Source organism: Macaca fascicularis, chromosome 19, assembly GCF_037993035.2.
Source record: "Macaca fascicularis isolate 582-1 chromosome 19, T2T-MFA8v1.1".
In the NCBI taxonomy this organism is placed as follows: Eukaryota; Metazoa; Chordata; class Mammalia; order Primates; family Cercopithecidae; genus Macaca; species Macaca fascicularis.
Genome location: NC_088393.1, coordinates 50,929,563 through 50,954,295, shown reverse-complemented (window position 1 = coordinate 50,954,295; position 24,733 = coordinate 50,929,563). Strand labels below are relative to the sequence as shown.

The window sequence follows — 24,733 nt, the reverse complement described above, 5'->3', positions numbered from 1 at the left end:
TACAAATAGGGACCAAAGGGATAGAATTGAGAGTCCACAAGTAAACCCTCACCCTTATAGTTCATTTCTCTTGAATAAGGGTGTCAAGATAATTTAATGAAGGAACAATCATCCTCTCAAATAATGGTGCAGAAACAACTAGATAACCACATGCAAAGCAATAAACTTAGAGAACTATACTTCCAACCATATCAAACAATTATCTTAAAGTGGATGAGTGAGTTAATTATAAGATCTATAACCACAAAAACAACTTAGAAAAAGACATAGGGGTAAAACTTAATGACCTCAAATGTGCAGTGGATTCTCAGGTATGACCCAAATGCATGAGAAAGAAAAAGCAAAAATAGATAAATTGGGCTAAAGATGCAAGCCTTTTGTGCATCAAAGGATATTATCAAGAAAATAAAAAGACCAAACACAGAATGAGATATAATAGTTGCAAATCACAGAGACAATGGTTTCATGCCCAGAATATATAAAAAACTGCTACAACTCAATAACAAAGAGACAAACCTCCCAATTTATATAAATGGGCAAAGGACGCAAATAGACATTTCTTCAAAGAAGATATGCAAATCATCAGGAGGGACATGAAAAGAAATTCAACATCATTAGTCATTAGGAAAATACAAAGTCAAAGCCACAATGGAATCCCACACTAAACCTACAAATATGGCTACCATTCATTTCAAATGTTAAATAACAAGTGAAAGCCTTATGTAGAATTTGGAATCCTCATACATTGCTGGTGAGATTATAAAACTGTGCAGCCACTAGGAGAAATAGTTGTGCTGTTCCTCAAGAAGCTAATCTTGAATTCTCATGTGAAACAGCATCCATTCCTAGGTATATACCCAAAGAATTGAATCCAGGGACTGAAACAGGTACTCACATGGGAATGTTGATTGTAGCATTACTCACAAAAGATAAAATATGAAAACAATCCAAGTGTTCATCAGCACATGAATAAACAAATGTGGTCACACACACAACAGAATGTTAATCTGCCACAAAGAGGAATGAAGCTCTGACATCCGCTGGAAGATGCATGGACTTTGGAAACATTATGCTAAGTGAAATATGTCAGAAACTAAATAACATATATATATAATTCCATTTATATGAAACATCAAGAATAGGCAAATTCACACAGACAGAGTAGAGATGATCAAGGTCTAAGGTGGACAATACAGGGAGTTATTATAGTTTCAAAGATACAAAGTTCCAGTTTAAAATGATAAAAATTTTCTAGGAAAAATAGTGGTGATGGTAACTTAACACTGTGTATGTGGTTAACTCCATTTGACTGCACATTTTAAAGTGATTAAAATAGCACATTATTCACCGAAGTGTGAAAAATTGATTTCTATTATTTAGTTCACCCAGGCTAAGGTGTTTGTTATGGCAGCTGAAGCCCATGAATACATCATCTGACCCAGTGTTTTCAATGAAAGGTATCACTTTTTCAATCAAGTTAGCTGGAAGCTCCTGTCCCCAGAAGAACTGCAGGTACCAAAACAAGAGCTCCAGCAGGGGTTCAACGAGCACAGGTCCCATAGGGCAGCCTCGATGTCAGGCCCTGGATGGTATGTGAGGCTATAATGATACAACCACAACATGAAAGTATAAGTATTTTTACTACTTACACACACTGGGGAGCACTCGGCACACCTGGAGACCACAGATACAGAGGTCAGCGAGCCCAGGCAGGGAGGACAGAAGAGACCGGTAAGCCGATGGCTTTAGTAAATCCAGGTGTTATCTGACAGGTTTCCAGCAGGGAGTTTTAATGGATGTGATTAAAGAAAGTAGCAAACACTGGGACCAGGAGATCACACTGTGATTGAGAAGTGGTCACTTTAAATGTAAGGGCAAATGTCAGAATATCAGTTTAAAGAAAGTAGATGGAGAGAGAGGAGCCCAGCACACCAAGCAGGAGAGATGCCTCTTAGATTTTATCGCTGGCCACCAACTGCAGTCACTTGAACCAGATACAGTATTGAAAACTGCCATGGTGAGCAAGGCCTGCCTCTGATGTGAGGCAAATAAATTTACACCTTAAGAAAGGAATGCCAAGGCAGCATGACACTATGAGCACTCATGACATCCAGGGACACCAGCAGGGTGTGCTACTGCGCCCTGGAGTCAGAATCCTGGGTTCTGGTCCCTGGGAGTGAGAAAATGAAAATGACTTGTCCCTGTTCCCCTTTCATTGATCCTCCAACCCTGCTGCTCCGTCTTCTGCTCCCAAGACCGTGTGCAGTGCTCAGCCCCAGACATCACTGTCGCCAGGGTATACACAGTGCCGCCTACTGCACACACACACAAACTCATAGAGGGTGACAAAAATCTGCGTTCGGGACATCCGATCGTGAAAGAGGGAGAACAGTGAACGTAGAGACACAGAGACTGGCACTCACAGGGCTGAAAGGTGATGGAACTGTAACATAGCATATGTGTGACCTCGTTTGAAACGTGCAGATCGTTGTGGATTAAAACAGGCAGCCTGGCCTTGGACTCGGCCCCCCACACTTCCCTTCCAGTCCACCAGAGGGCGGCAGAGTCCCTCCAGCCTGAGGCCTTCCCAGGGGATGCAGACCTCCCTCAGTAGAACCCGTAGCCAAGCAGGGTCCACCCTCATCAGGGTCACCTTGGCCCAAGTCCTCAACGTCCTCCATGCTCCCCACACGGACTCTGTCAGCTCCTTCCTGACCTGGCGGCCGCCAACGTAACACCACACCCTCTGCAGGCAGCTCCTGCCCCACACACCTGCTTCTTCCCTGGGCTCAGTTAAAAAGACATCTCCCAGGGCAGCGCTGGTGCACGCGACACCGCATTAAGCCCTTTCCCCTCGAGACTTCCCTCCATCCTCATCAACTCTTTCTGTCACTGCTCCCTAAATGCCCGCCTCTGCTCCATGTGTCCTGTTCTGTGGGACACCCTAGGCCAAGCCTAACGCTGACACAGAACAGCGGCTGCCTGAGGGCTCACAGCCTCCCCGGGAATCAGTCAGGCACCCTGTGACCTGCCTGCCCGCTGCACCCCGTGGGGCTCAGAGCGCGCGTGATGCTCACACACAGGCACCACATAGGATGTGACCACCTACCCCCGGCTGTCCCTTGGGAAACAGACCTCTCTTGTGTCCCTGCCGGGAGAAGGGGGTATTATTGCTCTTTGCTCTGAGAACACAACTCACCCCCACCCGCCTTCTCAGGTGTGAGCTATGTCCCTCCAGAGAGGCTCTCTGGTGAGTGCCTGTTCCTCCTCTACAGAGAGCATCTTGGCCGGGTGAAAACCCTCAGGACAGAACCCTGGGTATGTCAGCACATGGAGGGCTGAGCCCATCACGGCCACGGAGTAAGTCTGGATGAATCTCTCCAGCTCTGAATCCCTGCTGTGTCCCAGGTTCCCTTTCCTGTATCTCAACGAGTCATGTTCCACGGGGTTCCTGGGTAGCTCCCCACTTCCTCCTGCACCACCACGGGGAAGATGTGGTGTCCACAGGACAATCAGACGGCCAGGGAAGAGAGGACACCAAAGATGGTCAGGAAGAGATGAGAGACCCACCACCAGTCCCAAGGGAGCAATAGAGTGACAGAACTGTCCCTTTCACCGTGGGAGTCACAGCCCCCACTGAGCAACCGGCACAGGCCTCTCCTCCCAAGAGGCATGAGAGATTCACCCTGCACACCTCCAGGAAGGACAGTTTCCTCTGGGACACCCAGGTCCTGAATGTCCATCCTTGGAAGTTGCAGCCAAGCTAGACACAATTAGAGAAAGGAAGGGTCCCTGTCACCAGGCAACACACAGCTCACCCACAGCACAATGTGGTGTCCCTATAACAGGGACCTGATGCAGCTCCAGCCTCCTGCACTGAAGGGGAGAGCCAGATGGGGATGAAAGAGGGTGAGGGGTGTGAATGTGCACCCCGACCCAGAGCCACTGGTACAGCAGAAGGTTGAGGCCCAAAACTGTGCTTGCCCAACCTACAGGGTATGTGTGTGACACTCTGTGTCTGTGCATGTCTCTTTTGTGTGTATGTTTGTGTTTCTGCACATAGTGTGTACCGAGGTTTGGTGACAAAATCACTGCTGAAAAAGGCAGAGGCCTCCACAATTCCCAGGGATCTGACACACAGACAAAAGGAAAAAGAGAAGGAGGGACAAAGAGGCAGGATTGAGAGGGGAGGGGATAGAGAGGTGACCTGGGCACAGACCCCGCCCATAAGCCTGAGAAGTGCTCCTGCCCCGGGAAGAGGCTCAGCACAGAAGGAGGAAGGACAGCACAGCTGACAGCTGTGCTCGGAAAGATTCTGGATCCCAGACTCATCTCCACAGAGGAGAACACACAGGCAGAAGAGGCCATGGGGCCCCTCTCAGTGCCTCCCCACACACTGCACATCACCTGGAAGGAGCTTCTACTCACAGGTGAGGAGAGAACTTCCTGGGAGAGGACAGGAGGAGGAAGCAGAATGATTGGATGGGGTCTCCTGGAGGGGATGGGGTTCTAAAAAATAAAATAAGCCAGCACTTTGGGAGGCTGAGATGGATGGATCATGAGGTCAGGAGTTCAAGACCAGTCTGATCAACACAGTGAAGCCCCGTCTCTACTAAAAACAGAAAAAATTAACCAGGTGTGGTGGTGAGCTCCTGTAATCCTAGCTACTCAGGAGGCTGAGGCAGGAGAATTGCATGAATCTGGGAGGCAGAGGTTGCAGTGAGCTGAGATGGCGCCACTGCAAGCCAGCCTGGGAGACAGTACGAGACTCCATCTCAAAAAGAAAAAAAAAAATAAATAAAGGAAAGAAGACTCTGTTGGAGTCTGGACTGGGGATAATATGCCAGAGAGAGACAGGGTCACAACAGGAAAATCACATTGAACTGGAATTGGTAATAGGCAGGAAAATCTCAAGTGTTCTGTTCTCCTGGTTAAGCATCACTGGCCACAATATTTTGAAAAATGATAATAATAACTATTATCGGATGACACTTCAGATGAAAATATAAGCAGGACATGAAACACTGTCCTCAACAAAAAACCTCAACAATTGGGGAAAGACAAAAAAAAATAGCCCTGGCTTGGAGATCCCTGGGAACCTTCACATCTGCAGGAGTCTGCAGCCTGTCCCAGGCACTGGGGTGCAATCAAGAAAACAAATGTCCCTGTCTTCACGGAGCTCATGCTGTCATGGGCAGGAAGACAGACATGCAAAGAGATCTAGAATGTGAGGTCAGGTGTTGGCAAGAGCTCCGGAGGGAGCAGAGCATGAAAAGGTCAGAAATGGAAGACCCAGGGGCTCTGAAGGAGGTGTCAGGAAAGAAGTCTAAGTACGCCCTGATGTGAACAGGACCTGAGGGCAGTGTGGAGGGAGCCATGCAGACCCCTGGGAAGAGGATTTCAAAGAGAAAAATGCCGAGGTCAGAAGGATTGAAGGAATGGGGGTCGTGCTGCTGACCTTGACCCAGTAGGACAGTAGGACAAACACACACACACACACACACACACACACACACACAAAGGGGTGTGTGTGTTTGTGTGTGTGTGTCTACAAGGCTGATGATTGAAGAAATATTCTCAGGACCCAAGCCTCCATCTTTTCATCCCAATACATAGGTCTCAATATTGACTGATGCTCTCTCCACCTCCTAGCATCACTTTTAATCTTCTGGAACCCGACCACCACTGCCCAAGTCACGATTGAAGCTCAGCCAACCAAAGTTTCTGAGGGGAAGGATGTTCTTCTACTTGTCCACAATTTGCCCACGAACGTTGTTGGCTACATCTGGTACAAAGGGCAAATAATGGACCTCCAGCATTACATTACAGCATATACAATAGACACTGAAATGATTATATTTGGGCCTGCATACAGTGGACGGGAAACAGTATATTCCAATGCATCCCTGCTGATCCAGAGTGTCACCAAGAATAACACAGGATCCTACACCATACAAATCATAAAGCGAGGTCATAGGACTGAAGGAGTAACTGGACATTACACCTTATACCGTGAGTGATTCCACATGATCCCTGGGTGTTGGGGGGTGGGGGTCACTTCTACTTTGCACACACAGGATGGTCAGGCCTGGACTGTGCCTGTGTCCCTCTCTGCATTATGTCCCACGTTGGGGTTTTGGCATTTAGTGCAGGACACACACAGAGGAGACAAACCTCAACAGATCAGAATTCCTTTCCTGCCTCCAGACCCTGCAGACACTTGCTGCACAGGAAGGACAGTCTGATGGGGGGGGGGGGGGTGTTCAGCAGGAGGAGATCAGCCTCAGCCAAGCACCTCATGCCCTCTTCATAAACTTGACCCTGAGAAACACCCTGGAGAACTGAGTAGGGCTTTGCCTAAGAGGCCCCTTGAGATACTCTCAGAAAAGCTCAGCCCTAGAAACCTGAACCCCAGACCATTGTCCCTAAATCCTTACTCCAGATAAAGCTGAGGAGCCTGTGCTAGGGCTGGGTTGTGGCAGGGCTTACTGGGACCAAGGATTCACCAGCTGTCTGAGGACTGTGTCTCCTGGAGCTGCTCACTGCCAGGGCTCAGCCCTCAGAGCCTCATCTAGGCAAGGACAGAGCTTTCTTCACCTGAGACTCAGAGTGGAGAGGACAGAAAGACAAGCTTTGTAGACCATCAGTCAACTGCCTTGTGTGGCTTAGGACACTCCATAGAAAGTCTAAAGTCCCCAGAAGCAGAAACAGAAGACAGAAAATGTACTTGGCAACAGCTTATCCACTGGGATCTGACCTAAAGTTGCTCTCTCATGGAAGTGAATAATAATAAATGCTTTTTGTGTGAACACCTCCACTGTGCCAAGCATTAGGTCACGTGACTGTGAAGAATTTACAATTTATTCACAGAAAGCATGAAAAGCCACAGTCCATTCGCCATTTAGCTTATTTGACTGAGAGAAAACTGAGGCACAGGAAGGCACAGTCACTGAACCAGAGTCACACAAACACAAAAGTCAGATCAGGGTCACATGAGGTCTGTCTGCAGCCACAGGCCCATCCTCTCCTCCACCAGAAGTGAGGGATTACTGGGATCCAAGGGCCCCGTAGTCGTTTCTTGGCTCAAATCCTCTCACCTTCGGCATCCAAACCTCAGATGAGTGAGAGCAAATGGTCAGCTGATTAGTGTGTACTCCAGAACTAAATCACCTGTCTCAACTGTCAGAGTCAGTGCAAAAAATGTCCAGGCGTCCCCCTCAGATCTTAACCCCTATCACTGAACCTGAAATCCTGTGTTTCCCAAAGTGTCCATGTCACTGGCATGACAGGATAAAGGAGAGGAGCTTGTTTTCTTTCCCCACTCACACCCTGCACCAGCACAGGCCCAGTGAGAGACACACACTCAGGAGCTCTTGCATAACAAATGAAGGAATTGAATGAAGAAATGAATGATCCATAACCTCTTTAGAGACTGGATCTCAGATTCAGAATCCTAGGAGGTCTAGGCCACACCTTTCCCTTGTCCTTCAGAGGCTGACACCCATGTTTCATCCCCCCACTACCTCTTGCCCCTAAAGACACCCCACCTCATGTAAGTTGAAACCCTTTGGCAACTGGAGGGTTTTCAGGGCTCCCTGGTCCTGGACTGTTGAACTGGGACACCTGGTCCCTGGGGTCTCTGAAGTCACTGTAGTCCCCACTGTTCACTGCCATGCTGTCTCTGCCTCTCTCTGCTTCTCTGTGTCCCTCATCTTCCTCCCACTTCATTCTACCTGGCAAGCCCTGTCCTGCACAGCTTCTTCCTCCACCCCTAGGCCTTCCCCAGACACTCGCTCTAACTAGGTTGCCTTCTAATCCCTTCCTGCTAACACTGTGGAATGGTCCACCTCCCAGGTAATAGGAACGGCATAGAAATGACCTGGAGTTTCCACTCCTGCCAGGCTTCATCTCGAGCCAATGTCCCCAAGTCACTAAGAGAATAAGCTTCCACTGTATACCCATCCAGGGCTCTTTCCTGTTGTGAGACTGATCTGTGCACAAGACTGTGGGACAGGGATAGGCAGCTCCTCCATCCATTCTTATAATTCCCAGACATGTTCTTCTGGCCTCCTGCACAAACAAAACCAATTTATCCAGATGGTGTTTTGCAGTAAAGAAATATTTTAATGACTCCAAGTCTGCCAAATAGGAGGACGGAGGTATATTATTACTCAAATCAGCCTCCCTAGTGGATCAGGGGTTAGAGTTTTTCTTTTTTTAATTTTAAAATCTTTTTTTAAAAATATACTTTAAGTTCTAGGGTACATGTGCACAACGTGCAGGTTTGTTACATATGTATATATTTGCCATGTTAGTGTGCTGCACTCATCAACTCGTCAACACCCATCAACCCGTCATTTACATCAGGTATAACTGTCATTACAACCCCACCCCGAACCCCTCCCCATAATAGGCCCCCGTGTGTGATGTTCCCCTTCTCGTGTCCAAGTGATCTTATTGTTCAATTCCCACCTATGAGTGAGAACACACGGTGTTTGGTTTTCTGTTCTTGCGATAGTTTGCTGAGAATGATGGTTTCCAGCTGCATCCATGTCCCTACAAAGGACACGAACTCATCCTTTTTTTTTTTTTTTTTTTTGTTGAGACAGAGTCTCGCTTTGTCGCCCAGACTGGAGTGCAGTGGCCGGATCTCAGCTCACTGCAAGCTCCGCCTCCTGGGTTCACGCCATTCTCCTGCCTCAGCCTCCCGAGTAGCTGGGACTACAGACGCCCGCCACCTCGCCCGGCTAGGTTTTTGTATTTTTTAGTAGAGACGGGGTTTCACCGTGTTAGCCAGGATGGTCTCGATCTCCTGACCTTGTGATCCGCCCGTCTCGGCCTCCCAAAGTGCTGGGATTACAGGCTTGAGCCACCGCGCCCGGCCGAACTCATCCTTTTTTATGGCTACATAGTATTCCATGGTGTATATATGCGAAATTTTCTTAATGTGGTCTGTCACTGATGGACATTTGGGTTGATTCCAAGTCTTTGCTATTGTGAAGAGTGCCACAATAAGCATACGTGTGCATGTGTCTTTATAGCAGCATGATTTAGAATCCTTTGGGTATATACCCAGTAATGGGATGGTTGAGTCATATGGTATTTCTAGTTCTAGATCCTTGAGGAATCACCATACTGTTTTCCACAATGGTTAAACTAGTTTACAATCCCACTAACAGTGTAAAAATATTGCTATTTCTCCACATCCTCTCCAGCACCTGTTGTTTCCTGACTTTTTAATGATTGCCATTCTAACTGGTATGAGACGGTATCTCATTGTGGTTTTGATATGCATTTCTCTGATGGCCAGTGATGACGAGTATTTTTTCATGTGTCTGTTGGCTGTATGAATGTCTTCTTTTGCGAACTGTCTGTTCATATCCTTTGCCCACTTTTTGATGGTGTTGTTTGTCTTTTTCTTGTAAATTTGTTTCAATTCTTTGTAGGTTCTGGATATTAGCTCTTTGTCAGATGAGTAGATTGCAAAATTTTTTCCCATTCTGTAGGTTGCCTGTTCACTCTGATGATAGTTTCTCTTGCTGTGCAGAAGCTCTTTAGTGTAATTAGATCCCATTTGTCAATTGTGGCTTTTGTTGCCTTTGCTTTTGGTGTTTTAGACATGAAGTCTTAGCCCATGCCTATGTCCTGAATGGTAGTACCTAGGTTTTCTTCTAGGCTTTTTATGGTATTAGGTCTAACATTTAAGTCTCTAATCCATCTTGAATTAATTTTCGTATAAGGAATAAGGAAAGGATCCAGCTTCAGCTTTCTTCTTATGGCAAGCCAATTTTCCCAGCACCATTTATTAAATAGGGAATCCTTTCCCCGTTTCTTGTTTTTGACAAATTTCTTGAAATTTGTCACTCGGTTCTAACAGTAAGTAAACAGCTGAACAAACTCAAAAGTCGACAACTCGTTAAAATCCCTCAGAGATGGCCTGGCACAGTGGCTCACATCTGTAATCCCAACACTTTGGGAGGCTGAGGCGGGCGGATCACGAGGTCAAGAGATCGAGACCATCTTGGCGAACACGGTGAAACCCCATCTCTACTAAAAATACAAACAAATGAGCTGGGCGTGCTGGCGGGTGCCCATAGTCCCAGCTACATGCGAGGCTGAGGCAGGAGAATGGCGTGAACCCGGGAGGCAGAGCTTGCTGTGAGCCAAGATCGTACCACTGCACTCCAGCCTGGGCAATGGAGCAAGACTCCGTCTCAGAAAAAGAAAAAAAATGCTGTTAGAGAAATGAAGAATGCTTTTGATGCTTACTGGTAGAATGCACACAGCTGAAGAAAGAATCCCTAGCTTGAGGATGTTTCAATAGAAACTTCCAAAAATGAAACACGAAAGTTCAAAAGGAGTAGGGGAAAAAAGTGGAGCAATATATTTAACTTCATATTTACCATTTTGTATTGACAATCGCAATTTTAAAATTTTGTAGTTATGGAACAACTACCAAGGCTGGAACATTCATGGAATGGGAATACTGGTGGGTTCGGGGACCTGTTGGAGGTGACCAGGGGGTGCTACCTGATGGTTTTCCTGCCTGGGGCACATTCGATTGTTGCTTCATGATGATGCCATCTTCATAAGTTGGGATTCTTCTTGTGGGGGACACATGACCCAATGGCATCTCACTTAGACTCTTCTTAATTCACACAAACTTAAACTCTAGTTGTATTTCCTTAGGTTGAGAGAAAATGAAGACAGCACTTCACATACCTGTTTTGGGCTCCTCCCCATTTTTCCTAACTCTGCACAGAAATTAGAAACAGGGAGTTCTTTCTATATTTACTAACATAACACACATCACTTCTTTTAATTCGGCATCATTCCTCCCTTTATGTAATTGACACACTAACCAGTTCTGTCTCTTTAACGGGTCTCTTTCTACTCAAGGACTTGCTAATTTCAAATCACCTTTGGCATCTTTCTTTCAGCATAATGTGATCCTGCTGAATTCACCCCACACCTAAACCTTAATTGGGTATCAAGAGAAATACTACTACCAGCAATTCATCTTAGATACTTGGACCATCAGTAAAAATTTCCAATGATGACAACATTTTAATGTTTCCTTCAAATTTTGTTTTGTTTTGTTACTAGAGTCACATCATAACATGAGGTCTAAACTCCTGACAACTTTTTATGGGAAAATTACAATATTACAAATTGAGCATCCCAAATCCAGAAATCCAAAATCTGAAATGCACCAAAATCCAACGCTTCTGACCACTGATGTGGTGCTAAAAAGAAGTGCTAACTGGAGCATTTTGGATTTAAAATTTTTCAGATGTGGGATGCTGACCCATTACCTCTACTGCAAATATTCCAAAATTAAAAAAGTTAGAAATCCAAAACACCTGGTTTTAAGCTTTCTGCATAAGGAACACTTTATCTGTATGAACTATAGGTATGAAGATCTACAGGAGATCTCTGGAACCTCCTCATCCTGCATAACTGAAAGCTCACACCCACGGAACAATGCCCTATTCCCCTCACCCCAGCTCCTGGAAACTACTATTCTACTCTCTGATTTACTCTGGAATCCACTGAGATGAGGTACATAGAGTAGTCAAATTCACAGAATCAGAGAGTAGAATGTCTAACGACAGAAAGTATCTGCAAGACTTCTTCCCAAATATTAGTCTAATAGCCACCAAACACAAACGGTCCATGAGGGCCAGACTTCCATCATCAGTTCATGCTCGCCCTTTCCACCAGTCAGTTCTGCATTTGCAAAAATCCACATGTATTTCTAGAAAGATCCACACGGTCCTCACCTGCCCTTTAAAGGGGGAAGGGCAGGTGAGGGCATGGACACAGGACAGGGAACATGGTCTTGGTCCAAAGCTATCAGCTCTTGCCTGTCCCCTTCACTCTTTGTAGCTCATTCCTTGGACTCTGCTGTATCTTTAGAGGTCGCTGGCTCAAGTCAGTCACTAAGAGACAGCTGGGAAAACTGCCCCAACTTGTAGCTCCACTCCCTGATGACTAAATTGACCTCCAGGCTTGACTCTGGTCTCCCCTGTGTTATTTCTGCTGAAGTACCCAGTCCCAGGCCAGTTTTCCCACTACCCAAAGGGTTTAAGAACAATGGGAAGTTCCATCATCCATCTCTAGGATGCCCTTGGAAAGGGAAGCTGCAGGGAAAACATACCTTGGGAGCAAAGTAAGATTGAAACTAAGAAGATTCTAGCACTGCATGCTCCAGGTGAGGATCACAAGGTGGGCCAGGCAGGCAGTTGGAGAGGGAGGGACTCAGAGAGGCACCAGGGGCTCTGACTGCTGGACCCATGTTTTTCCATGATGCAGTGATGCTGCTCAATTCACACTTGAGAAAGTCTGTGCTTCTCCCACATACAGAAGGCAGCCTCACAATCTCTGAGCCCTCAGATTGCTATGCATCTGTCTTGTAACACACACATCTGCCATGGATTTTTAAGGACTTGGGTGGGCTGAAGTGGGAAATGCCATCTCTGATTGAAAAATGTGTTTGGAGGAATCAAAGGTGCCACACAGGACAATCTTCTCTCTGTTATCTGCACAGTGGAGACTCCCAAGCCCTCCATCAACAGCAGCAACTTAAACCCCAGGGAGGGTACGGAGATTGTGATCTTATCCTGTGATCCTGACACTCAGGATGTAAGCTACCTGTGGCGGATAAATGGTCAGAGCCTCCCTATCAGTCACAAGTTGCAGCTGTCCAAAAACAACAGGACCCTCGTTCTATTTGGTGTCACAAAGGATACTGCAGGACCTTATGAATGTGAAATGAAGAACCCAGTGAGTTCCAGCCACAGTGATCCAGTCACCTTGAATCTCCTCTGTGAGTATCTTCTGTTCCTCTGTGAGCCAGGCTGCCATCCCAAATACACATGGCCAGAGGCCAGGCCTCCCGGTCCTTCTCAGGTGCAAGTACAGAGACCCTTCTCCCCGGATATCAAAGCTGGCCATGAGTCCAAAGAGTAGGCTCAGGCTTGATCACCAATGGGAGAGAAGAGGCTGCTCCTGTCATGGGAGACTCAGGGACCAAAGCTTATGATGGGAGAAGTAGGTGAATGTCTCAGGCTCCTGATCAGTGAACACAGCAGGGATTTGGCTGGGACTTCAGTGTTGTGTCTTAGCTCACAGGGTCACCGTGGCCCTTCCATAGACCAGGATTTTCCCTTCCCTCTGACAACATCAGCTGTGATTTTATTCTCTTTGCTCCAGTTGGCCTGGACGCCCCCACCATTTCTTCTTCATACACCTATTACCATCCAGGGGAACTCCCCAAGCTCTCCTGCCTCACAGACTCTCACCCACTGACAGAGCATTCTTGGCTGATTGATGGGAAGTTCCAGCAATCAGCACAAGTGTTCTTTATCCTCCAAACCACTACAACATAGAGAGGGGTCTATGTCTGTTTCATGCATAACTCAGTCACTGGTGGAACAAATCTCATAATCAAGAGGATCATAGTCCCTAGTAAGTGGATCCCTGGAACACTGGCAATATGTTTTTCAGTGAAGTCTATCTGGCTATCAGGGAAGAGCCATCTGCCCTTTGCTAAGGGAGAGCGAAAATCAAAAACCCAGGACAGGGAATATGTTTCTGCTCGAAAACCACGAGCTTTTGCCTGTGGCCTTCACTCTTTCTAGATCATTCTTTAGACTATACAGTAACAATGAACAATGTGAAAGGAAATTCAGAAAAGAATTTCCATTCTCACTAACATCAAAAGGTATAAAATGTTTTGGAATAAGTTTAATCAAAAAGGTCTAAGGGTTATACCGTGAAAACTACAAAACGTTACTGAATGAAATTAAAGACGGCATCAATATGTGGGAAGACATTTCATTTTCATGGATTGGAAAAATCAACATTGTTAGGATGACAATACTACCCAAAGTGAGCTGCAGATTCAACGCAACCCCTACCAGAATCTCAGTAACATTTTTTTGCAGAATTACAAAAATCTGTCCTAAATCTGACCTGATAGGCTCTTACTGATAACTGCCACAACAGAGACACTGAGAAAAAGATGCAAACAAGGAAAGGTGGAAAGTGTTGACGACATAGAAAATAGCAATCATTATTTCTCACATCCCAAAGCCTTCAAAAACATACAAGTGCAGCATGGCCAGTATGGAATTGACCAAAAACTAATCACCAAGCTAGAAAAGTGGTTAGGAGAAAAAAGGGCAAGAATGTATTTAGCCTATCACCACCCACTTTTGCTGACTAATGTGATGCTGAAAAGAAATGCTCACTGGAGCATTTTAGATTTTGAATCTTTCAGATTTGGGATGCTAAACCAGTAAGTATGTGACAAATATTTCGAATCAAAAAATGTCAGAAATCCAAAACACTTTCTGTCCTGAGTCTGATGCGTAAGAAACACTCAATCTGTGTGAACTATAGGCATCAAGCTGTACAGCAGATCTCTAGAACCTCCCCATCTGGCATAACTGAAACTGCACACACATGAACTACTTCTGATTCTCCCCACTCCCAGCTCCCGGCTACCAGCAGTCTCTTCTCAGATTCACTCTGGAATCCACTTACATGATGTCCCTAGAGTAGTCAAACCCATGGAATCGGAGAGTAGAGTGTCCAATGAAAGAAAATATTTGCAAAATTTCTCCCCAACTTTGTCTCATATCCATCAAACACGTATGGTCCACAAGGACCAGATTTCCAGCAGTTCATTCCCACCCTTTCCACCAGTCCGTTCTGCATTTGCAAATGTCCACATGTATTTCTGGAAAGATCCATTTAGTCCTCACCTGCCCTCTGCAGAAGGAGAGGAAACTTAAAGAACCCAGAACAGGGAACATGGTTCTGCTCCAAAGCCACCAGCTCTTGTCTGTCCCCTTCAGTCTTTCTAGATCATTCCTTGCACTCTGCTCTATCTTTGGAGGTCACTGGCTCAAGTAAGTCATCATGGAACACCTGCAGAAAACTGCCCCAGCTTGTGTCTCCATGGCCTGATGACTGAACTGACCTCCAGGCTTGACTCTGGTCTCCCCTGTCTTATTTCTGGTGAAACATCCAGTCCCAGGCCAGGCTGCTCAGTATCTTCAGGGTTTCAAGACAATGGGAAGTCCCATTATTACTCATCTCTAGAATGTCCTTGGAAATGGAAGCTGCAGAGAAATCACATCTAGGGGGGCAAAGTAGGATGGAATTTGTAAGGAGCCCGGCAGTTGCACATTGCAGGTAAGGAACCCAAGGTGAGCCAGCCAGTCAGCTGATTAGAGAGGGACTGGGAGGTGTATCAGGGCCTGTGACTCCCACTGATGTATCTGTCCATGACCCAACACTGCTGCTCAATTCACACTTGAGAATGTCTGTGCTTCCCTAAGACAGAGCAGGTGGCCTCACAGTCTTTGAGCTCTTAGATCATCATGCATCTGTCTTGTGACACACACACGAGCTATTGGTTTTCAAGGACTCGGGTGGGCTGAGGGGAGGGAGATCCCAACTCTGATTGAAGGATGCCTGTGGAGGAATCAAAGGTGCCACAGGACAATCTTCTCTCTGTTATCCACACAGTCCCAGGCTAAAGCAACCCGGTGAAAACAGGATCCTCATTCTAGCCAATGTCACAAGAAATGACACAGGCCCCTATGAATGTGAAATATGGGACCAAGTTGGTAGCACCCCCAGTGACCCAGTCACGCTGGATGTCCTTTGTATCTTAGGTTCCTGTGTGGACCAGGCCACCCGCTAAAATCCAAAGGAACACAGGCCACGCATCTCAGTCTCTCTCAGGTCCAAGTACAGACACTTTTATTTCTGGACACCAGGGATGGCCATGGCTCCCTGCCCTGGGAAATTCTGGGTATGCATAGCCTTAAACAAAAATATAAGGGGAAGAGATGCTCTTGTCATGGGAGACTTGGAGTCTACAGCCTGTGATGGGAGAAACAGGAGAATATCCCAGGCTTTGGCCCAGTGAACACAGGAGCGGTTTGGCTAGGCCTTGAGGGTGTGTCTTGGCTCAGAGGGACACTATGTCCCTTTAAGAGACCAGGAACATCCCCTTCCTTCAGATGACATCACCTGTGACTTTATTCTCTTTACTCCAGATGGTCCACGCATCCCCAGCATTTTCTCTTCATCCCCCTATTACCGTTCAGGAGACAAACTCTACTTGTACTGCTTCGCGGACTCTAACCCACCGGCAGAGTATTCTTGGACGATTGATGGGAAGTTTCTGCAATCAGGACAAGAGCTCTCTATCCGCGAAATTACTAGAAAGCATGGCGGAATGTATGGTTGCTCGGCTCGTAACCCAGCCACTGGCAGCTCAAGTTCCGCATTCAAGATGATCAAAGTCTCTGGTAAGTGGATCCCTGCATCACTGGCAATAGGGTTTTAGATGATGTCTATCTGCCTTTCAGAGGAGACCCAGGAAAACATTTTAATTCCCAGCCTGTGTCCCATTGGCAGAAGCAAATCCTAAATTCTCCTCGTGAACCCTCCCAATTTGTCTCTACAGACTCTCTTCTCCTTGTTTTTCTGTTTTCTCATGGTTGACTTTGTGTCCAGCCTGAGAAAGGTAGGGAGGGGGCTTTGTCAGCCCTGAGCCCTATGTGATGGAAGAGGCTTCACAGAGGGACAAGAAGGAGAGTCCTCAAGGTCAAGTTGCTTCTCGCTGTCACCAACACATCCCTTTCTGCCACGTCTTTATTTTTTTTCCCTACTGCATGAGCTACAAGGAGCATCGGAGGCTTTGAAACAAGCTCACATTTTTCCCCCAAATGAGAGTAGGAAAGCCCTTGGATGAGAAAGGGGCAGCTCAGACCACTCCCTAATCTGCTCCGGGCTTCTCCGGTGACTGGCCCTGCCTGACTCCACCTGGTGTGGGACCAGCATGTGTGGAGAAAGAGCCCTGGTGGCCTGTCCTGATTTCGGCTAAATCGAACTGCCAGTTGATGTGAAGGCTAGGCTGCAGGGAAATTAAAAGAGAGGGAGCCTCGGGGCAGACTCTTGAGCTGTGTCCTGGCTCTGAAGTCACCGGCGCTATGAGGCTGTTGGCACAGCACGTGGGACACAGCACAGAGGACAGTGAGTGATGCACACTTGGAGACATAGGGAGATTCACCTCTGGGGTTCTGCATGGCAGGAAAGGGGCTATGCCAAAAAGTGTGTATTTATAGAGTGTAAGACTACCAGGACACTTTATATATATCCAATATAAGGCTTATCATTAACTATTTCTAAGTGTGCCATTTAGTGTTGTGTAACCATCACACTATCCATTTCCAGAACTTTTTCCTTTTACCATATTAAACCTCTGTACCCAATAAACAGTAACTCTCACTCCTTCTCCCCCTAACCCTTAGCACATACCATTCTACTTTCTGTCTCTATATAACTGGCTATTCTATTTTATAAATGGAATTATAGAATAATTATCCTTTCGTGTCTGGCTTATTTCAGTTAGCATGTCTTCAACGTTCATCCACTTTGCACGATGTATTGGAATTTTATTCCTTTTTAAGGTTGAATAACATTTCGATGTATAGATATATCTCATTTCCCTACCCACTTATCTTTCAATGGACTTTTCCATTGTTTCCATTTTTGGCTATTGTGTGTAATGCTTCTCGGAACATCAATGTGCAAATATTTGTTCACATTTCTTTCAATTCTATAGGGAGTATGTCCAGAAGTGGAATTGCTGTATCAAATGGTAATTTATTGCTTAATTTTTGAGAAACAGCCACACCACTTTTTACAGTGGCTATAACATTTCCCATTCCCATCAGCAATGCACTCGAGCTCCAACTTTTCTGTCTATTTGAAAATACTTGTCGTTTTGTGTTGCTGTCATTGTTGTTGTTTATCAAAGCATCCTAAAGTGTATGAGGTGGTGTCACATTGTGGTTTTGATTTGCATGTCTCTAAGTATTCGTGATGCTGAGGAGCTTTCTTGGGCTTATCGGATATTTGTATATCTTCCTTGGAGAAAACTCTATTTTAATCCTTGGTTCATTTTGTAATTGTGTTTTTGGATGTTTGCTGTTGTTAACTCGTAGTTTTTTGTATATTCTGGAAATTAATTTCTTATCACACTTATAATTTGCAAATATTTTTCTCATTTCATGGGTTGCCTTCTTACTCTCTTGATAATGTTCTTTGATATATAAAACGTTTTGATTTTTATGAAGTCCAATTTATCCATTTTATTTGTTGCCTATGCTTTTGTTGTTACAACCAAGAAATCATTGTGAAATGCAATATCATGAAGTTTTTATCCTATGTTTTCTTCTAAGAGTTGTATGGATTTTGCTCTTACATTTAGATATCTGATCTATTGTGGGTTAATTTTTGTATATGATGCTAGGTAAATGTTCCACTCATTCTTGCCCTTGGATATCCAGCTTTTCCAATATCTTTTTGTGAGAACACTATCCTTTCCCCATTGAATGATCTTGGCACACTCGATGAAAATCATTTGGCCATATATGCAAGTATTTCTTTCTGGGCTCTCTGTTCTATCTTATTAATTTCTATGTCCTCTTTTATGCCAGTACCACACTGTATTGGTTACGGGGGCTTTGTAGTAAATGCTGAGATCAGAAAGTGTGAGTCCTCCAGCTTCATTCTTCCTTTTCAAAGTTGTTTGTCTATTTAGGGTCATGAGTTTCAATATAAATTTTAGGACGGATTTTTCTTTTACTGCAAAAATGTCACTGAGATTCTGAGAAGAATTATATTGAATCTGCAGTTCACTTTGGGTTTCATTGTCCTCTTGACATTAGTGAGTCTTCTAATTCATGGAAACAAAATGTCTTTCATTTTATTGATGTCATCATTAAGCAACATTTTATGGATTTCAGGTATAATCATTTCACCTCTTTAGTTAAACTTATTCCTAAGTATTTTATTCTTTTTGATATTAATTCAAATTAAAATTTTTTTCTTAATTTCGCTTCAGATGGTCCATGGTTAGTGTATTGAAATACGACTGATGTTTGAATGTTGATTTTGTATTGTGGAACATTACTGAATTCATTTATCAATTCTAATAGGTTTGTCCATCTTTAGGATTTTCTAGATATAAGTTCAAGTTATCTGCGAACAGAAATAATTTTACTCCTTTCTTCCAATTTGAATGTCTTTTTAAAAATACTTGCCTAATTTTTCTGACTAGACCTTTCAATACTACATTGAATAGAAGTGTCCAAAGCAGCAACCTTGTCTTGTTCCTGCTCAAACAGGAAAGCTTTCAGTCTTTCTCCGTTGAGTATGATGTTAGCATTGGGTTTTTCATATATTGCCTTTATGTTGAGGTGGTTTCCTTACATTCTTAGTTAGAATGTTTTTATTATGAAAAAATATTGAATTTCATCAAATGCTTTTATTGATTCAATGTTATTACTGATTATAGTTCTAGTCATTTTTTTTGTGTTTTTCTAGGAATTTGTCTATTCCATCTAGTTTATACAATTTATTGGAATACAAATACAGTAATTTCAAAATCATTATTTTATTAGAATTGGTAGTAATCATTTCATTTTCTGTTTTTTCATTTTTACTTTTCTTTTCTTATATTTTTTTTGAGAGAAAGAGAGAGAGCCACTCACTCTGTAGGCCAGCCCAGGCTGAAATACAGTGGTGTGAATATGCCTCACTGCAGCCTCAAACTCCTGGGCTGAAGAAATTCTCCTTCTTCAGCCCCCCAAGATACTAGGACTACAGATGCATGCCACCATGCCCAGCTAATTGGTTTTAAATTTTTTTTGTAGACACCGGGTCTCCTGAGGTTATCTATGCTCGTCCAAACACCTGGTCTCAAGAAATTCTCCCATTGTGACCTTCCAAAGTGCTAGGATTAAAATATGACCCACCATGCTTGGACTCCATTTCCATTTCTGATTTTAGTAATTTTAATCTTCTCTCTTTTTTTCTTAGTCCAGTTAATGGTCGTCAATTTTGTTGATTTATTTTGAAGGATCAACTTTGGTTTCATTAATTTACTGCATTCTTTTTTCATTCTCCATTTTATTTTTATCCGCTCTAAGCCATATTGTTTACTTCATTCACTGTGCTTGGGTTTAGTTTGTTCTTCTTTCATATCCTGAAGCATGAGAGAGCTTGCTTCATACGATTCTTTTAAAGGTTTATTGCAGTCAATGAAACAAGATGCCACACAGATGAACCAATGTCAGCTGCTCTATTACTATTGTCATCCTTAGCCTTGAGGTCAAATAGTCCCAGAATGAAATCTCACATCCTCCTATTAGTAGCCATATGACACCAGGAAAGTTTTTACACTACTCTAAGCTTCTGTCCTTTCATCGGTAATATGAAAATAATATGTAGGCCGGGCGTGGTGGCTCAAGCCTGTAATCCCAGCACTTTGGGAGGCCGAGACGGGTGGATCACGAGGTCAGGAGATCGAGACCATCCTGGCTATCACGATGAAACCCCCTCTCTACTAAAATACAAAAAACTAGCTGGGCGAGGTGGCAGGCGCCTGTACTCCCAGCTAGTTGGAAGGCTGAGGCAGGAGAATGGCATAAACCCAGGAGGCGGAGCTTGCAGTGAGCTGAGATCCGGCCACTGCACCCCAGCCTGGGCGACAGAGCAAGACTCCGTCTCAAATAAAATAAAATAAAATAAAATAATATGTAACAGACAGGGTTATTGTGTGAATTAAATGAGGTACAGGTAAAGTATTTAGCACAGGGCCTGACACATAAGATGTGCCCCTCAACAGCACCTATTTCCATATATATATATAGAAAAAAAGGTAACACATAAAACAGTAGGACATGGTTACTGACTACTTGTGGGAGAGAAAGGAAAAAATCTAAGTGTAAAGAATCAATCCTGGTATGCTTTTTTGTTTTGCTTTTTTTACCAACTGAGATGCATCCAGGATAGGACTAGACAAATAAGATAAATTATCAGAGAAGACACCTGTGAGGGAATGTGGGGCAGGCATGAAGGTAGTATGGGAGAACCCACAGACCACTATGCAAAGCTGACTCCTGTGAAAAGGAAAGGGAAAGAAATTTTAGGTATCAATGCAGTTCTTAAGACAGTTTTCGCAAGGCTGATGGGGAGTCCTCCAACCAGTCACACATTAGAGTTAAAGAGAGCCTCAGAGAACTAGGCTTGCTTACACGCCCTTGCTGTGAGCCTGTGGGAAGAAAGCTTTCTGTGCAAAGGAGGTTGTGAATTTGAAATGCACTGACCTGGGCCTTCTGTCAATCAGGTCCCTGCCATGGAGTCCTGGCAGGGTCTCATTCATGGCTGCCACCACAGAGACACTGAGACAAAGGTGCAACCATGAAAAGTTGTAAAGGTGGATAGTTCTACTGACATAGAAAATAACGATCAGCCTTTCACAAATCCGAAATATTTCTGAAATATCTGAGTGCAGTAGAGAATTGACAGAGGACTGATAAAAAACCTAGAAACAAGGTGAGAGAGGAAAAAACAACTGCAGGAATATAATCATCTCCCATCAACTTTCCAACAGAAATAATGCTTTCCTTGAAGAAACAATTATAGACTACCTCATGTTACATGCTGGTTCCTGAGGTTCCCCCCTGTAAAGTAACATCATCTCCATTCCTTCTTTTCTTTTCTTTTCTTTCCATGACAGGTTCTTCAGGAAGAGGACATCTATCCTGGCATTGATCCGACATAGCAGCCATGATGTCATTTCTGTATTCCAGGAAGTCTGGCAGGTATGATGGCCTTTTCTCTTGTACCGCTTCCTGCAGGCTGACTGCCATGCTTGGGAGAGGGAAAAGACTTATTGGCCTGTATCTGGGACTGGATCTCCTCCGTCCACTAAACTCCTGCTTCTCAGCACTAATTCCTGCAGTTCCCTTTCTCCCTGGCCTTTATGCTCCCTCTACCCCAATGTCTTTTAGCCATAATTGTCTCGTTTATTTCTCAGATTCAAATGAGAAACACAATTTCACATTGTGAAACCCTCTTCATTATTTTTCACATCTCTCAATAGTGTAATTCTCTCCATTCCCATAAAGCTCAACCTCTTCTCAAAGTGTTGCTTGACTTCTTGTGTCCAGACTTTGAAACCTTCCTTGCATATGACTGCCTCATTACCTTTCTAAAATCTAGTTAATTCACTTAATCAAGAATCTCCAGGGGTCTGCACTAGCCTATTTGGTAAGTTCACATTTCTTCTATTTACTAATCCTTCTCACTTCCTTTACCTCTACTTCCTAGTATAATTCCTCCATCCTAATTAGAACTGTCTTCCTACACATCCCTGCCCCTTCACCCACATAGACATAAAATTCTTAGTTCCAATGCTATGTCTAAAAACAGGGTGAACTCCCCTCCACCATCTGCACTACAGACTTAACCACTCCCTTCATCACAAGCAACCTCTGACCTCGTGGAGGAAAAAGACTTTAGGATTAGCCTGTGAACTTGAGACTCAGAACACAATGTATGTGTGGTGGAGACCTTTTCCTGATGACTAATTCACTTGTTCAAAAAAGATACAGAAATGAAGAAGGCAAGGTCCCTACCCCAGGGGACATAAAGCATAAGACAGGAAATGAGATCTGAAATTCTTCAAGATACCAAAATAGAAAAAAAGTGAAGGCCACAAGAAATCAGAGAAATCTGATGGGAAATATAGCTACACTTTGGAATCACTGGAAAACATTTTTAAAAGTGGATGCTCTAGCCCCACCCATGAGTTCCAGTTTAAAGGTCTGGAGAGGGACCAGGCATTGATAATTTTTAAGTCTTCCCTGACACTACTAACATGTAATGAGGGTGGAGAACTCTTATTATAAAAGGTAGAACTTACAACTAAGTCAATGATTTTGAAGTAGAAGTACTGGAATTACCTAAGGACGTTTTTGAACATATGTAAGACTGTGCGTTTTTGGCCCTAATTATTAATGGGCTACACCAAGAACTCAGGAATCCAGCTAAGCAGAAGCTGAATGGAAAAGCCACCTTATTTTATATGTTAAAATATATATAAAGCATTGTCAAATAAGTGATAAGTGTTGCTAAACCTTCTCTAAATAACGTTTATGGGAATGTTAATAATATGAGTATTCTAGGCTGGGCGCAGTGGTTTATGTCTGTAATCCCAGCACTTTGGGAGGCAAGGCTGGCAGATCATGAGGTCAGGAGATCGGGACCACCCTGTCTAACACGGTGAGACCCCGTCTCTACTGAAAACACAAAAACAAAATTCGCCGGGTGTGGTGGCAGGCACCTGTAGTCCCAACTACTCCGGAGTCTGAGGCAGGAGAATGGCGTGCACCCGGAGGTGGAGTTTGCAGTGAGCGGAGATCCTGGGCAACAGAGTGAGATTCCATCTCAAGGAAAAAAAAATTAAAAAAAAAAAAGAGTTCTAAAAACCGTATGAAATTTCTGGAAATCGAACATGTTATCAGTCATAGTGTCGTATGCCACAGAAGTAACTAGGTTTCTATGTGAGTTGTGTCTTTTCCATAATCAACCTAATAAAAATCTCATTAGATTTTTAACCATGATCATTTTAAATCTTTGTCATTCCCAGACCGTTGCTTTGATTCTTCCTCGAAGTATTTACAGTCAGCTACAGTCCAAAATTGCTTTTTCTTCAAGGAGATATATGGAAAAGACTCTGACAACGACTCTTGAATACAAGTTTCTGATAACTTCAGGATCATACCACTGGACTCTCTGAGAACTTTCAAAATTTTAATGAACAGGCTGATACCTTCATGAAATTCAAGACAAAGAGGAAAAAAAACTCAGTTATATTGGACTTAATAATCAAAAGGATAATATTCTCATAATTTTTTCTTTGAAAACGTGCTGATTCGTTGAATGTTTTATTCTCCAGATTTATGGACTTTCTCTTTTAAGCTCTTTATACTTTACAGAAATTTGATAAAGTATGCTTTTGTAAACAAAAGTCAAAACATTTGCTTTTGTTTCCAATCTGAGTACCTCAGAATTGGGAAACTATTTGTGAGTATTCATATGCTTATGGTAATAAAGTTATTTGCACAAGTTCAGTAAGAATCTACTCTCTTTATAACATGACACATTTGAAAACTTTGGTTATATTACTAAGGCTTTGACTGGGATGTTCTATTTGAGAATATACATAGAATAAACCCATATGGAATGCAGGGAAAGTCTGAAGTTGGCCTTGATTTGGCTTCCGAGTCTCAAGAAGTTTTTGGAAACTTAATCTGAGAGTCTTATAAAACTTCTAAGAACGCAAAGTTTAAAAAGATCTTCTATGGTCCATTGCCACTCTTGCTGAACTTAGGTAAAAAATCTAGGCAAGTTTGGTGAGAGTCAACCTATTTTGCAAACAATTCATCCTACTGGAATTATCTTTGGTAAAAATACAGACTCCTATTTAGAGAAAAATTATGTTGAAAAGAAAAACTGTAGTATACCTGTTACCAGATTGAACCACTGTTCATTATCTTTGAGCATTTACAATCTACTGGTAGACTGGACTGGACCCTGAATTCTTTTAGTTCTTCCAATTAAATTTTCTCTAATGAAATCACTAAGAACAAGAACAGCTCTGTTCCTGAAGCCATATAAGCTAGAAGTGGACAACTCAACGTAAATTTCATGGGAAAACCCTCGTGTCTGAGGTGTGGGCCACTCAGAGTTCACGAAATGCTCAACACCATCACTTAGAGACACTTATACTGCAAAGCACGACAACAAGTTGATGACTGTATACTGTGGACAGCTTTTCTCAAGATGTCAGAAA

At 43.8% G+C, this 24,733-nt stretch overlaps 1 protein-coding gene and 1 long non-coding RNA gene across 3 annotated transcripts in view; one reads left to right on the top strand and one right to left on the bottom strand.

The window, feature by feature from the left end:
* The first annotated feature begins 4,234 nt into the window (after positions 1-4,234).
* Positions 4,235-22,775, top strand: LOC135968349 (pregnancy-specific beta-1-glycoprotein 2-like). Of its 2 annotated transcripts, XM_065534462.1 has the most exons (5): positions 4,235-4,430; positions 5,653-6,012; positions 12,551-12,829; positions 16,077-16,331; positions 21,614-22,775. In XM_065534462.1, the coding sequence occupies exons 1-5, from the start codon at positions 4,367-4,369 to the stop codon at positions 21,646-21,648; spliced, it is 993 nt and encodes a 330-aa protein (XP_065390534.1). In that variant the 5' UTR covers positions 4,235-4,366; the 3' UTR covers positions 21,649-22,775. The 2 variants fall into 2 exon arrangements, with proteins under 2 accessions (XP_065390534.1, XP_065390533.1); XM_065534461.2 differs by lacking the exon at positions 21,614-22,775 and having other exon boundaries at positions 16,077-17,996.
* Positions 18,665-24,733, bottom strand: part of LOC135968350 (uncharacterized) — a 39,541-nt gene continuing 33,472 nt past the window's right edge. Inside the window, exon 2 of the long non-coding RNA XR_010583011.2 lies at positions 18,665-21,747. This is a non-coding gene — a long non-coding RNA (uncharacterized lncRNA). The remainder of the gene's footprint in view (positions 21,748-24,733) is intronic.

What these genes read in the sequence shown, in the direction of transcription:
- LOC135968349 (XM_065534461.2), top strand. Translation starts at nt 4,367, where the DNA reads ATGGGGCCCCTCTCAGTGCCTCCCCACACACTGCACATCACCTGGAAG. An exon ending in GAAGGAGCTTCTACTCACAG is followed by an intron (nt 4,431 to 5,652) that starts GTGAGGAGAGAA and finishes TCCACCTCCTAG; the next exon opens with CATCACTTTTAATCTTCTGG. An exon ending in TGGACATTACACCTTATACC is followed by an intron (nt 6,013 to 12,550) that starts GTGAGTGATTCC and finishes TTATCTGCACAG; the next exon opens with TGGAGACTCCCAAGCCCTCC.